The 13,013-nt window shown below is 35.0% G+C and overlaps 1 protein-coding gene across 2 annotated transcripts; it reads left to right on the top strand.

Annotated features, from left to right (window-relative positions):
- The first annotated feature begins 254 nt into the window (after positions 1-254).
- LOC110638061 (pyridoxal reductase, chloroplastic) lies at positions 255-3,881 on the top strand. Of its 2 annotated transcripts, none has more exons than XM_058154073.1 (9): positions 255-570; positions 668-896; positions 976-1,066; positions 1,417-1,540; positions 1,928-2,029; positions 2,214-2,365; positions 2,488-2,581; positions 3,238-3,419; positions 3,534-3,881. In XM_058154073.1, exons 1-9 carry the CDS (start codon positions 289-291, stop codon positions 3,535-3,537), a joined length of 1,260 nt encoding a protein of 419 aa, XP_058010056.1. In that variant the 5' UTR covers positions 255-288; the 3' UTR covers positions 3,538-3,881. The 2 variants fall into 2 exon arrangements, with proteins under 2 accessions (XP_058010056.1, XP_058010057.1); XM_058154074.1 differs by having other exon boundaries at positions 319-570; positions 649-896.
- Positions 3,882-13,013: the final 9,132 nt, after the last annotated feature.

Genomic DNA, 13,013 nt, shown 5'->3' with positions numbered 1-13,013 from the left:
TGTAATTAAATAATATATTAAACCAATAATATTAACCTTTCAAAAATAATTTTTTAACTTCTTTCCTGATCAAATCATAATATTTTGATTTAATATATTAAATTCTTAATTTTTTTAATTTTTATTATTATAATCAATAGATTTTTTTTAATTTATTGGTAAAAAAAATTAGATATATATATATATATAATTTTTTTTTTAAATAATATATGAAAATATTTTTTTTGCCAACTAAAAATTAAGGGTGCAATAGATTTTTTTTTTTTTCCTAAATAATTTGGTGTTAATATGTATCCTATTTATCCACCAAAAAATCAAAGCGTCCGACGAAAAATCCTGACCACATATGGACATGAAAGCATGCCACCACTACAAGGCAAGAACCAACCAATTCCAACTGTCTTCTTCAGCTCCTCTAACAGTGTTCAGTCTGCGAGGAGAAGAGCCATGGCATTCTCAATCTCAACACCCACTTACCATTTCAACTGTTTTAGCTCATCAGATCTTCCCTCCTCTCCCTCTTCATCCTTCAGGCCTTTCAAATTCCCTCTCTTCTGGTCCTGGCAAAAGGTATGTCATAATCTCACTCTTTTCCTGCTCTGCAGATACATATATGTGTGGTTGTGTGTTGTAAACGATGAGTAGTAGTAATGGCAATGATGGGCAGGTGAAGATGGGTCCTCTCACTGTCTCTCCAATGGGGTTTGGAACATGGGCTTGGGGGAACCAGCTTCTGTGGGGTTACAAGGAATCAATGGACACTGATCTTCAACAGACTTTCAATTTGGCTGTGGAGAATGGAATCAATCTTTTTGATACTGCTGATTCTTATGGGACTGGCAGGTTAAATGGGCAGAGTGAAAAGCTTCTTGGCAAGTTCATTCGAGAATTTCCAGGTCAGGATCTCTTTTTGGTTGGATTTTTTTTCAGAGATAGATAAAGGATCATTGGATTGCTTTTAACAAATTTTCTCAGGAAAACGGATGCAAGATGACATCGTGATTGCTACAAAGTTTGCTGCATATCCATGGCGTCTTACACCAGGGCAGTTTGTGAAAGCTTGCAGGTAAACTTCCTTTTTCTGTTTTCTTGTGCCTTCCTTTGTTTTTATTAAATTTGCCTGTGATGTGTTCGATCAACACATGTACCATTCTCGGAGACACATATTAGAGAGGAAATTGGGCAAGAGGGAATAAAGAAAAAAGGGAAAATTGCACAAGAATTAGGAAGAGAGAAGGGAAGAGAGACTCGAAGGTTGTGAAGAGAATCTGTTGATGTGTTCACTACTGACATAAGCAGTCTGACTAAAACTTGTAGCTAGCTTAAATTTCTTGTTTTTCAACACCTTCTTACCATTCAAATATCTTCAGATAATTTCTGTGGTATGATAAAATCTGATAAGGAATGGTTTTCCAGGGCATCATTGGAGAGGTTGCAACTTAAGCAAATAGGCATAGGTCAGCTACACTGGTCGACTGCAAACTATGCTCCTCCACAAGAGTTAGCTCTCTGGGATGGTTTAGTGGCAATGTATGAGAAGGTTACCATAATTTACTTTTAATAATAAAATCATTCTTTTCTGCAAATGTTTTTCAGTATGGTTAAAGAGACATTGCAAGTGAATATAAGTCTAGTGAATATAAGTCTATCTATGGTCTTGTTCAAGGAAAAATGAATAGTACTTTTATGTACATATGTTTATATTTTGTTGTAATAATTACTAGTTGATAATTATGAGACCTATTCATTATACCCTTTGGACCATTTCTTTAAAATCCAAGGAATAGAATTACAATATCTTTTCCCCATCCTTCTTAATAAAGAATTTTGTCTTCCTTTGATATTCCTAGTATTGACAAAATACCTTAAGCTTTCCAAATTCCCTTCCAGAATCCGTATGGTTAAACTCATGAATGGCATACTTTAGGGTTTAGTTCAAGCTGTTGGAGTGAGCAATTATGGACCGAAGCAACTTGTAAAGATACATGACTACCTCAAAGCCCGAGGAGTACCCCTATGCTCAGCTCAGGTATTATTATGGATTATCTGGTGATGTATGATATGACTTAGTAGACAAAATTAATTGTCACTCTAACATGCATGCCTGAACTCAGAATGATGGTGGTTGGCATTACTCTATTGGTTATTGTAGATTATTTGCCTATAGCATATATAGCACCATTTATCTGACATTCATGAAGATCCTGTCTTAGGTGCAATTTTCTTTACTAAGCATGGGAAAAGATCAGATAGAAATCAGGAATATATGCGACTCTCTGGGAATTGGCTTGATTGCTTATAGTCCTTTAGGACTTGGAATGCTTACTGGGAAATATACTTCTTCAAGACTCCCTCTTGGGCCTAGGTACATGGATTTATCAAGTTTTTACTTCTTGTAGTTGACAAAAGAGGAAGACAAGTCAAGTATGATATATTTCATTTATTATGGACTCCGTCTAAAAATATTTGCTGTCTCCTATTATTCAGGGCCTTGTTATTCAGACAAATTCTTCCAGGATTAGAGCCTTTACTGAGTTCATTGAGAGAAATTGCACAGAAAAGGAATAAAACTCTGCCACAGGTTTTATTTTACACTTCCTTTTGCCATTCCTTGTCATTAATACTTATTGGAATATTGATGGAAAATATGGGAAATTAATTTCAATAATTATTCTAATGGAGTTTCTTGTCTGATAGAATTTTCATGACATCTAGGATTTAAGGAACTTTGGTTGAAATGTCATGGGAACCGTTTCATACAACAAAATGATGGATGCATTCCCACAGTTTATCACAGTGGGACACACATGGAATTCACCATAATCAAATACTTACAACAGTTATATTAAATAATTTTCCAGAGGAAGCAGAGTTCGACAAGCTGTTTTGTTAAATTTACTAATGCACCTTGTATCAAGCATTTAGGCCCCGTTTGGGGTGGAGATTCAGAGGCCAAAAAACACTTTTGAAAAATCAACATTTTAGATATTATTGAAAAAATCAGTTTGAGAGAAGATGTTTAAAACATGTCAAATTTAACTTTAAACCAATTTTTAATAGCCTTCAATTGACATATTTAAGAATGTGGTTTTATCAATAACAGCTCTAACAACAGTGTCAAACAGATCTTTACTCTCTGCTAAAGGTGTAACCTGCCTCCAAGCATTAGGCACTTTAGTTTAACTGGTTCTTTATGTTAAATGCTTCAGACATTCATTTAAAACATTGTGGTAATAGGTTGCTATAAATTGGTGCATATGCAATGGTACCATTCCAATACCTGGAATTAAGACTGTAAAACAAGTAGAGGAAAATTTGGGTGCTCTTGGTTGGCGATTGAGTTCAGATGAGTTGCTTCAGCTAGAATTTGCAGCTCGCGAGTCTCCCCAGAAAATGATCCAGAACATTTTTCAGACAAGGTATGCGTGCTATTACAATTGCCATTCTATAATCAACATTTCTTGATTAACCATGACTGGACAAGCATAATTTTATTCAATTGTATTGCCATTCTTTTGTATCCCAAACAACAGATGACTCTGGGATTACAGCTGCATTGTGGGAATCCTTATGACAAGAATCAAAGACACAGGATTTGAAAGATAGTCAATGTAGGAGGTGAAGATGAGCAGAAATGACTTGTTAAGCTCGTTTGCTCATCTGGAAAACAGTGGGAAAAGGTTCTTGATTATGTCAGCTGCAATGGACAAGAATCTTCATTGAACGATATCATTTTTGATAAATATCAATCAACAAGAGCTGGCTGAGAGAATCCTTTCAGTCTTGGCCAGTGTGATTCTCACAAATTTTTTGGACTCTTTATTTGTAGAATTCGAATGTAGATATTTACAGATATCCGCATATTACTTGAACTTGCTTTATTTTATCTATTTTTTTGATAATTTATATAAAAATATATTTTTAAAATTTTATATTTTAAAATGTAATGATCACATAAATTTTTAAATTTTATTTTTTAAAATACAATATTTTAAATTTTATAATTAAATTTATTAAAAATATATTTTATATTATTATTCCTAATCCAAATTGAAATCCTCTCAAACTCAATAATGTACTTCTTATTAAGATCTAAAAATATCAATATCATTGCTATTCCTAACAATACCCAACTAGAGCAGCTTACCGTTTTAATTGCGCTTAGATGAAACAACACTCTTACTCTATATATTATAATAGGAAAAGATAATTAATTTTTTTAATTCGAGTCTAATCAAGCTTTATTTGGGATCCTAAACTTTTAATTACAATCAATTGAGTTGAATTGAGTCTAAAATTTTATTTACTTCATAGAAAATAATTTTTATATAAAAAATATTTTTTATAAAAATAATTTTTTATTAAAATATTTTCTATAAAAATTATTTTTTAAAAAAATATTTTCTATAAAAATTATTTTTTAAAAAAATATTTTCTATAAAAATATTTTTATTATTTAATTTCAATATTAAAATAATAATATATATTTATATTATACATATAAAAATATTTTATTTTATTATACATATAAAAACATCTTAGTTTTCTTTTTAGCTCATTTTTTAAATATTTTTATCAAAAACATGTTTCGCAAAATAATATTAATAGTAAAATGTAACTTTAGTTTGGATCATTGAGGTGGTGTTAGACGTTGAAATTCGGGACTGAAAAGATAATAATAATAATAATAATAATAATAATAATAATAATAATAATATATTAAAAATATTTATCAATAATAATATTTAATTTGAGAAGAGTAGGAAGAACCTTCTAGTCATATTTTATGTGATACCTCAACTTGTTTCAACTTTAGTATCTCAGTCTTTTCTTTCTGTCAGTTTAGTTAATCTAACATCTTCTCTATTTTTATCTCCTTCTTGTAGAAGAAGTTTGTCTTGCAAAATAGATAATCTTGTTAAGATATCTAACATCCTTGAAGGTGCTCAAGTGGAAGAATATTTTTTTCCCCTTTTAAACCCTTATAATATATACATAAGATCTGATTCTCGCACCAGAAATATTTGGTCTCTTATCTCTTGAAAAAGATCTGTCACTAAAGAATACATATAGACTTCTCCTCTTGACCATTGTGCCCTCAGATCCACTACCGCCGAACAGTATGTTACTCTGGAGATTTCTTCCCCTTTTATCCCTCAATGGAAAAGGCAAGGGTACACTCACCTGCACTTTGGAGCAGTCAAAATAATTCTCACTCTACATGGATGAAGAGGACTACCAGTCACTGTCAGACTCTCTTTATTGGATGTCAAATTCCTCAAATATGAACATATTGTGATTGATACTTGCATCTCCACTCTCCATGCTGGGAGTGTGGTACTTATCTTTTTCTCCAATTACAACATGTCTCTGCAAAGATCCAAATCTTCCCACAGTCTTAAAAGTTCAAGTTTAACTAGTTGGAGCTGAGCAGACGGTATCCTCCATGGCAGCAACTCTACATCACCAAATCATTTATCACTTCCAAGATCATGCTATTAATTTGTCCCAACCAGGAGTCTCTTCAGATGCTCTATATATCTTCTCAGACACAGAATCGACTCTCACAATTGTTCAAATACCGCGGCAGTTATCAAGAGATGAGTTGGTAAAGCTAATTCCCATAAAATGGCTTACCAACTATGAGAAACTTCACAACAATTTTCATCCTGTATAAGCCACAAACCATCATTCCATAGAATATTTGATGGAATTATTAAAATAGTATTCAAAACTCTAGGAAGCTCTTCTAAATCTTCATCAGCAGTTTTTCACACTGATGATCTCTCCTGTTATAGAAAAGAGAGACAAGATTCCTGTGCATGCATTTATAACAAATGGAACACCTATTTACACTAATAAAATCAATGGTCATTTTATTTGGGATGTCCCTAGATCGGAAATGTGTGATGAAAGTTGCAACTACATCCATGAAATTAAAGAATATGATAAGTGCCTCCACAAAAGAAGAATAGTGCCAAAAAGATTCTCTTCATGTAAGACTTACAAACCATGAAAAGATTCTTCTTCAGATTCTGGTCCATGGATCTACATTAGCAAAGAAATACAATGGCATAATCCTTTGCCAATTTATGAAATGGCGTTGGAAATTTTAAGGAAAGAAGGAGAAAAGAAAAATAAGCAAGAAATTGCTCTACCTCCTGCACTTCCTTTAGTCTCTCCTTGCATGATGTTCTCCCAAGAAGACTTTGAAAAAAATTTTCCTCCTTTACACTATAACATTGATTCCATCTAGAAGTTGGCTTCTCGTCCTTTGTTTCAATTATCCACCATTGATCAAGAAGGCCAGTCAAAGCCCTTGTCCCAAGCAAAAGAAGTATTAAATTGGCAGACTTTGAATGCTAAGGCCCAAAATAATTTCCTTGAGAAGATTGATTCAAAAATTGACTTGGTGATTAATCAAACTCAACTAATAGAAACCAAGGTTGATACTCTGTCAACCCAAATTCATCAATTGTATATGAACCTCCAATCCCAGATTAGTCAGCTTGACAAAGATCTCATAGCTATGATCCATCAAAAGAGATTTGGACAAAATTTCATGCAAAAGGACTCAGAATCAAAAGATTAAAATCTCATATTGCTCAAATAGAAGCAGACTTAGCTTACCATAAACAAACCCATACACTTGTTAATAATATGTTTTCATCCTATAAACTATCTCCTTATGAGCCTAAGCCATCAATGTCTTTTGGACCTTCTATTTTTGATACACCTCCTAAATTATTCAAAGAGACTTCCACACCTAAACAACCATCTTTTCATCCCTTTCAGTAACAATCCCAACCATCAAAAAGTATTTCTTCTTCTAAATTAATGGAAAAAGCAAAGCCTTTACCAAAAGACCATAAAATTAAAATGCCTATGTATCCTCAAGACTCACCTCCATGATTTAAAACAGAAGAATCTTATGAATCTTCAAAGGAAGAATATTTTGATTTTGACCCTGAAGCAAACCTGATAGACATTATCAATCTTCTCATGGTTACTTCCACTAGGTCTAATGGAAATGAGATCCCTCAAGAAACTATAGAAGAAGAAACATATCCTGCCAAAATTCAAAAGTCGGATCTTATGCTCGTCTAACTGTTGGACCCTGGTTTACACTTGATGATGTTTCTCCATCAAAATGGAGAGAAAGGATGCTTGAATTTGGAGCTTGAAAGCTAACTAAGCCTGATGCTCAATTATCGATAATCCTTCGAGAATTTGCTGCTCGAATGACTGGATCACTCTGAGATTAGTTCTCTTTCTTGGGACAATACATACAGCTTCAATTTTACCAAATGCCAGATACTTGAACTTTATTAGGAACTATCCATTCAGAGTTCCTTGGAAATATAGACTTTGTAAAACAACAAAAAAGACAAGATTTTTTTGAAATGAAGGGCTATTCCTTAGAAAAGAAAGATCTTGAGTCTTACTATCAGTGTATGTCCCAACTTTTTTATAGGCTCGATGGACTGAATAATGTTAATCTCAAAATTACATATATTGCCTCTCTCATTGAGTAGATACAGTCTAATTTCTATTGAACAATTCAAGTAATTTGTAGGAAATTAACATGAATTTCTATTAGAGAAATTCACTAATTGACCCCGTCCATTCTTGACAAACTATGTGAGCATAAAAAGTTATTCAAAAACATCATAAACAAGACCAAGTCTTTTCCATAAAGCCTGCAATAAGTCCCATCTTTAGATTAAATGCTGTAGAAAGAGATGATTCTCATATATTTCAATTAATCTGTACATGGGTATTTATATACAATTGATTCCTATAATTGTGTTATACTAATTAGGAAGAAATCCTAAATAAGAAATCCTAAATAGGAATACAGAATACAGAATATACACAGAAATAATATAATGATTGACTTTCCATAACACTCCCCCTCAAGGTGGATGTTAGATGTTAATCATGCCCAACTTGTTACAAATGTAGTCAATCCTAGCTCCATTCAGAGCTTTTGTGAAAATATCTCCTAACTGCTCTCCAGTTTTGATATGTCCTGTTGAGATGATCTGTTGTTGAATCTTTTCACGAATAAAGTGACAATCAATCTCAATATGTTTGGTCCGCTCATGAAATACCGGATTAGAAGCAATATGGAGAGCAGCTTGATTATCACACCACAATTTCGCAGTAAGTGGGGTCTTAAAACCTGTATCATCTAGTAATTGAAATATCCACATTACCTCACATACCGATTGTGCCATGGCTCAGATTCGGATTCAAAGACTAGATCGAGAAACTACACTCGCTTCTTGCTTTTCCAAGACACCAAATTTCCTCCAAACAAAACGCAATATCCAAAGAGTTGACCTCCTATCAACCTTAGATCCAAATTTCATCGGCATCTCAAAAACATTCAACATTTAAATGCCCATGATTACCATATAACAAACCTCTTCCCGAGCTCCTTCAAATAGCACAAGATTTGTCCCAAGGCTTCCCAATGAGCAACGGTTGGGAAGACATAAACCGACTTACCACACTAACGGCATAAGCAATGTCAGACGAGTGACAAGAAGGTAGTTCAATTTTCCTACCAATCTCCCTGTATCTCTCTGGATCTTCAAACAACTCACTATCCCTGCTAACAGTTGTAAATTTGGAGTCATTGGTGCACTACAAGGCTTAGCACCTAATTTTCCTGTCTCTGTCAATAGATCAAGGACATATTTTCTTTGAGACAAGAAAATACCCTTCTTACTTCTCATAACTTCAATACACAAAAATACTTTAATAATCCCAAGTCTTTGGTCCAAACTGGTTTGGAGGAAGGTTTTAAGAGATGAAATACCTGCAGAGTCACTCCCAGTGATGATAATGTCATCCACATAGACTACCAGGAGAATTAGACCAGCCTCAGATTGCTTATAAAATACTGAGTGATTACACTTACTCTTTTGCATACCAAATTCCTGTACTGCTTCACTGAATCTCCCAATCCAGGCCCTAGGACTTTGTTTCAAGCCATAAAGAGACTTCCGAAGCCTACAAACTTTACCCAACTCCCCCTGAGCAACAAACCCAGGTGGTTGCTCCATATACACCTCCTCCTGAAGATCACCATGAAGGAAGGCATTCTTGATATCCAATTGGTGTAGGGGCCAATCATATGTAGCTACTAAAGAGATAAACAAGCGAACAGAAGTAAGTTTAGCTACAGGAGAAAAAGTGTCAGAGTAATCAACCCCATATGTCTGAGCATATCCTTTTGCTACAAGGCGTGCTTTTAATCTAGCCACAGAACCATCAGGATTTACCTCATCAGAATACCCATTTTCAACCAATGGCTTTCTTTCCAGTGGTCTAAGTCAACTGTTCCCATGTTCCATTAGCATCTAAAGCCTCCATTTGCTCTTTCATAGCAAAGACACCAAACAGATGAGACAAAGGTGCCTCACCAATGATTAGGGATGTGAATAGAGTCTAAAGAAGTAACAAAACACCGAGAACAAGAATACAATTGATTATAAGAAACAAAAGAAGAGATAGGGTAAGTACATGAACGTTTACCTTTACGAAGAGCAATGGGTAAGTCTATATCGTAATCATGATCGCATGAGGCAGGATCTCCCAACGAAGTAGCCGGTGGAGGATCTCGAGTCAGAATCTCCAATCTCTGGAATAAACATGAACAACGGAGGCCGAGTAGGTCTAGAGACGGAAGAAATAGGTCGTGAGAGAGGACTAGACATTGGTTGGACAAGATATATTAAGATATCATCTTCCTCCCCGACTCTCATACGGATGATTGAGAAAAAATGGAGTGGACTCAAAAAATGTGACATCTGCAGAAACAAGATAACGATTAAGAGTAGGAGAGAAACAACGGTACCCTTTTTGAATCCGGGAGTACCCAAGGAAGACACATTTGAGAGACTTTGGATCCAATTTAGTAACCTGCGGACGAACATCACGTACAAAACAAGTACAACAAAAAATACGGGGTTCAACGGAAACAAAGATTTTGTAGGAACAAAGCAAGATAAGGAATATCCCCATTAAGAATGTAAGAAGGCATACGATTGATCAAAAAACATGCCATAGAAACTGCATCCGCCCAAAAGTGTTTAGGAACTTTCATCTGAAAAAGAAGAGCACGAGTTACCTCAAGAAGATGCCGATTTTTTCTTTCGGCCACGCCATTTTGGGATGGGGTATCCACACAGGAAGACTGATGAAGAATGCCATTTTGTGTCATATAAGACTGAAATTGTGCTGAAAAATATTCTTTAGCATTGTCACTTCTTAATATGCGCACAGAAATATTAAATTGAATTTTGATTTCATTACAAAAGGCACAAAAGATAGAAAACAACTCAGAACGATTCTTCATTAAATATAACCAGGTAACATGAGAGTAATCATCAACAAAAGTAACAAAATAACGAAATCCAGTTTTAGAAGTAATAGAACAAGGACCCCAAACATCAGAATGAACTAACTCAAAAGGGGATGAAGCCCGTTTATTGACTCTAGACACAGAAGGCAAACGATGATGTTTTGCAAACTGACACGACTCACATTCTAGTACTGATAAAGACTGAAACTGAGGACACAACTTCTTCATGGTAGACAAAGAAGGATGACCCAATCTACAATGAGCTTCAAGAGGTGTTAAGGTACTGGAGCAAACAAGCGATCGCGGTACATGATTTTCCAGAATGTAGAGACCACCTGACTCACGTCCTCTACCAATAATCTGCTTCGTCGTAAGATCCTGAAACAAACACTGATCAGAAAAAAAAAGAAATAGAACAATTTAAGGTACGAGTAAGTTTACTAACAGAAAGTAGATTAAAAGAGAAATTTGGTAAACACAAAACAGATGACAAAGAAATTGACGAAGTCGGATTCGCAGTTCCAGAACCCATGACACAAGAAGTAGAACCATCAGCTAAAGTAACAGTAGAGGAAGTGGGATTAGACTGAAAAGTAGATAGAAGACTAGAATTACCTGTCATGTGATCTGTTGCACCAGAATCAATAACCCATTTGGATGAGGAAGACACAAGGCATGTAGTGGATTTACCTGACTCAGCAATCGCAGTGATAGGGGAACTGGTAGGCTCTAGAGATGCCTGATACTGGGAAAACTGTGCAAAATCCTCTGCGGATACCAAAACAGTTTTCTCAAAGGAAGATACTGTAGAATCCTCTGCTGCCATATTTGCCATATGTGATCGCTGATTTTTCCTCTGAAGTTGCGGACAATTATATTTTGTATGGCCAGGCTCATGACAATAATAACAAATGACTCCTCTTGAGTCCTGATTAGAACTAGCCTCTCCATTATGCTGATTACTTCTGTTGCCTGTAATTCCTCCTCTACTTCCTCTTCTATTACCCTGTTGTCCATTTGGATTACGGCTAATAAGAGCACTACTGGCAGGCTGTGAAGATTGGGTACTCTCTGCTGTGAAGGACCCGTGTGAATGTTTCATGCAAAGAGGAAATCTCAGAACTGGAAAGAATCTGAGATTTAGCGATCTCATACTCAAGGAAGGCCTGCAAGAAAACTCATAATGACAGTTGCTCGTTGGGCTGCTGAACTTTCACATCGTAACTAAAAGGCAACAATACATTAAGTTCCTCATATACCCGCTTAAAATCCATAAAATAAGCCGTGAGAGACTTATTCTCTTTCTCAAAGACGGTAGAATGCCTTACAAACATCATAAATACGGAGATATTCCCTTTACTGAATACGTAAAATCTAAGTAATCCATCAATTCCTTAACAAATTCACAGTGATTAATTAAACTAATTACCTCACTGTGAATCGAGTTCCGAAGCTGCAAAAACAACCGAGCATCCTCCCTTAGCCAAGTTTGTTGTGTATCATCAGTAGGTGGATCTTTAGTAAGGTGATCATCCTTATCAATGTTACGCAAATAGACCCTAACAGTCTTACTCCACTCCAGATAATTCGAACCATTAAGTTTGTGTTCCGTGATCTTAGTCATCATCGGAATCACATCAGAAATAATATTCTTATTGTCTGCCATTTGTTGAGACAAAGAAAACTAACCAAACGCTAATCCAAAGTCTTAAAGAACAAAATAATCCAAAATCACAAATCAAGCAAATACCGAAATAGGATCCGAGAGCCAAACCTCGAAGTCCTTTAATGGTGTCTTGGATCGTGCAACAAAGACACGGTGGTGGAATGAGGGGATTGAGGCGACACCGGCAATGTTGATCGGAGACGAAACGGCGGCCATGCCAAGGTCTCTCCTGAGCTGGGTGGTGAGAACAAATAATCACCCTAGATAGATGACCTGCTCTGATACCATGTAGAAAGAGATGATTCTCATATATTTCAATTAATCTGTACATGGGTATTTATATACAATTGATTCCTATAATTGTGTTATACTAATTAGGAAGAAATCCTAAATAAGAAATCCTAAATAGGAATACAGAATACAGAATATACACAGAAATAATATAATGATTGACTTTCCATAACAAATGCAAAAAAAAAAAGAAAAAGTTTCATTAGAAGAAGTATACGCACAAGCCAAAGAAAAGACCCAAAAAGAAGGCTTTTCGATTCTTCAAGAAGAAATCCATTCAAGGCAAAACAAAATCAAACAGATGTTTCTTCTATTGAAAGAATGGCCATTTTTCTAAAGATTATCCTTAAAATTCGAAGAAGGTAGCAAAAATGATTCAACAAATTCATCAAGGCACTCATTTGGATTTGGGAGACACAGATATTGAATCCCTATTCTCAGAGCAAGATGAAGCTGACAAAAAAACTATCTTTTCTCTTGAGATTGCTAAACCAGAATCTACATCAGTCGATGATACTAATACGAATGTCTCTAATATAGACTTTATAAGTATCCATACTGCTTCTTTATGCTCTTCAGCCCAGCTGGTTATTCCAACTCCTTTGGTCCAGATTCATGTTCTTCTATCAAAGCATGAGTGACCTATTTTTTTCATTGGATTCATTGATACTGATGCTCATA

This window comes from Hevea brasiliensis, chromosome 9 (assembly GCF_030052815.1).
Source record: "Hevea brasiliensis isolate MT/VB/25A 57/8 chromosome 9, ASM3005281v1, whole genome shotgun sequence".
Lineage (NCBI taxonomy): Eukaryota > Viridiplantae > Streptophyta > Magnoliopsida > Malpighiales > Euphorbiaceae > Hevea > Hevea brasiliensis.
The sequence above is the reverse complement of the archived record's forward strand: the minus strand, read 5'-3'. Positions and strand labels throughout refer to the sequence as shown.

Excerpts from the sequence above, each read along its gene's own strand:
- LOC110638061 (XM_058154073.1), top strand. The coding sequence starts at position 289 with ATGTATCCTATTTATCCACCAAAAAATCAAAGCGTCCGACGAAAAATC. Across the intron at positions 1,067-1,416 it reads CAGTTTGTGAAAGCTTGCAG|GGCATCATTGGAGAGGTTGC; the intron begins GTAAACTTCCTT and ends ATGGTTTTCCAG. Across the intron at positions 2,582-3,237 it reads GGAATAAAACTCTGCCACAG|GTTGCTATAAATTGGTGCAT; the intron begins GTTTTATTTTAC and ends TTGTGGTAATAG.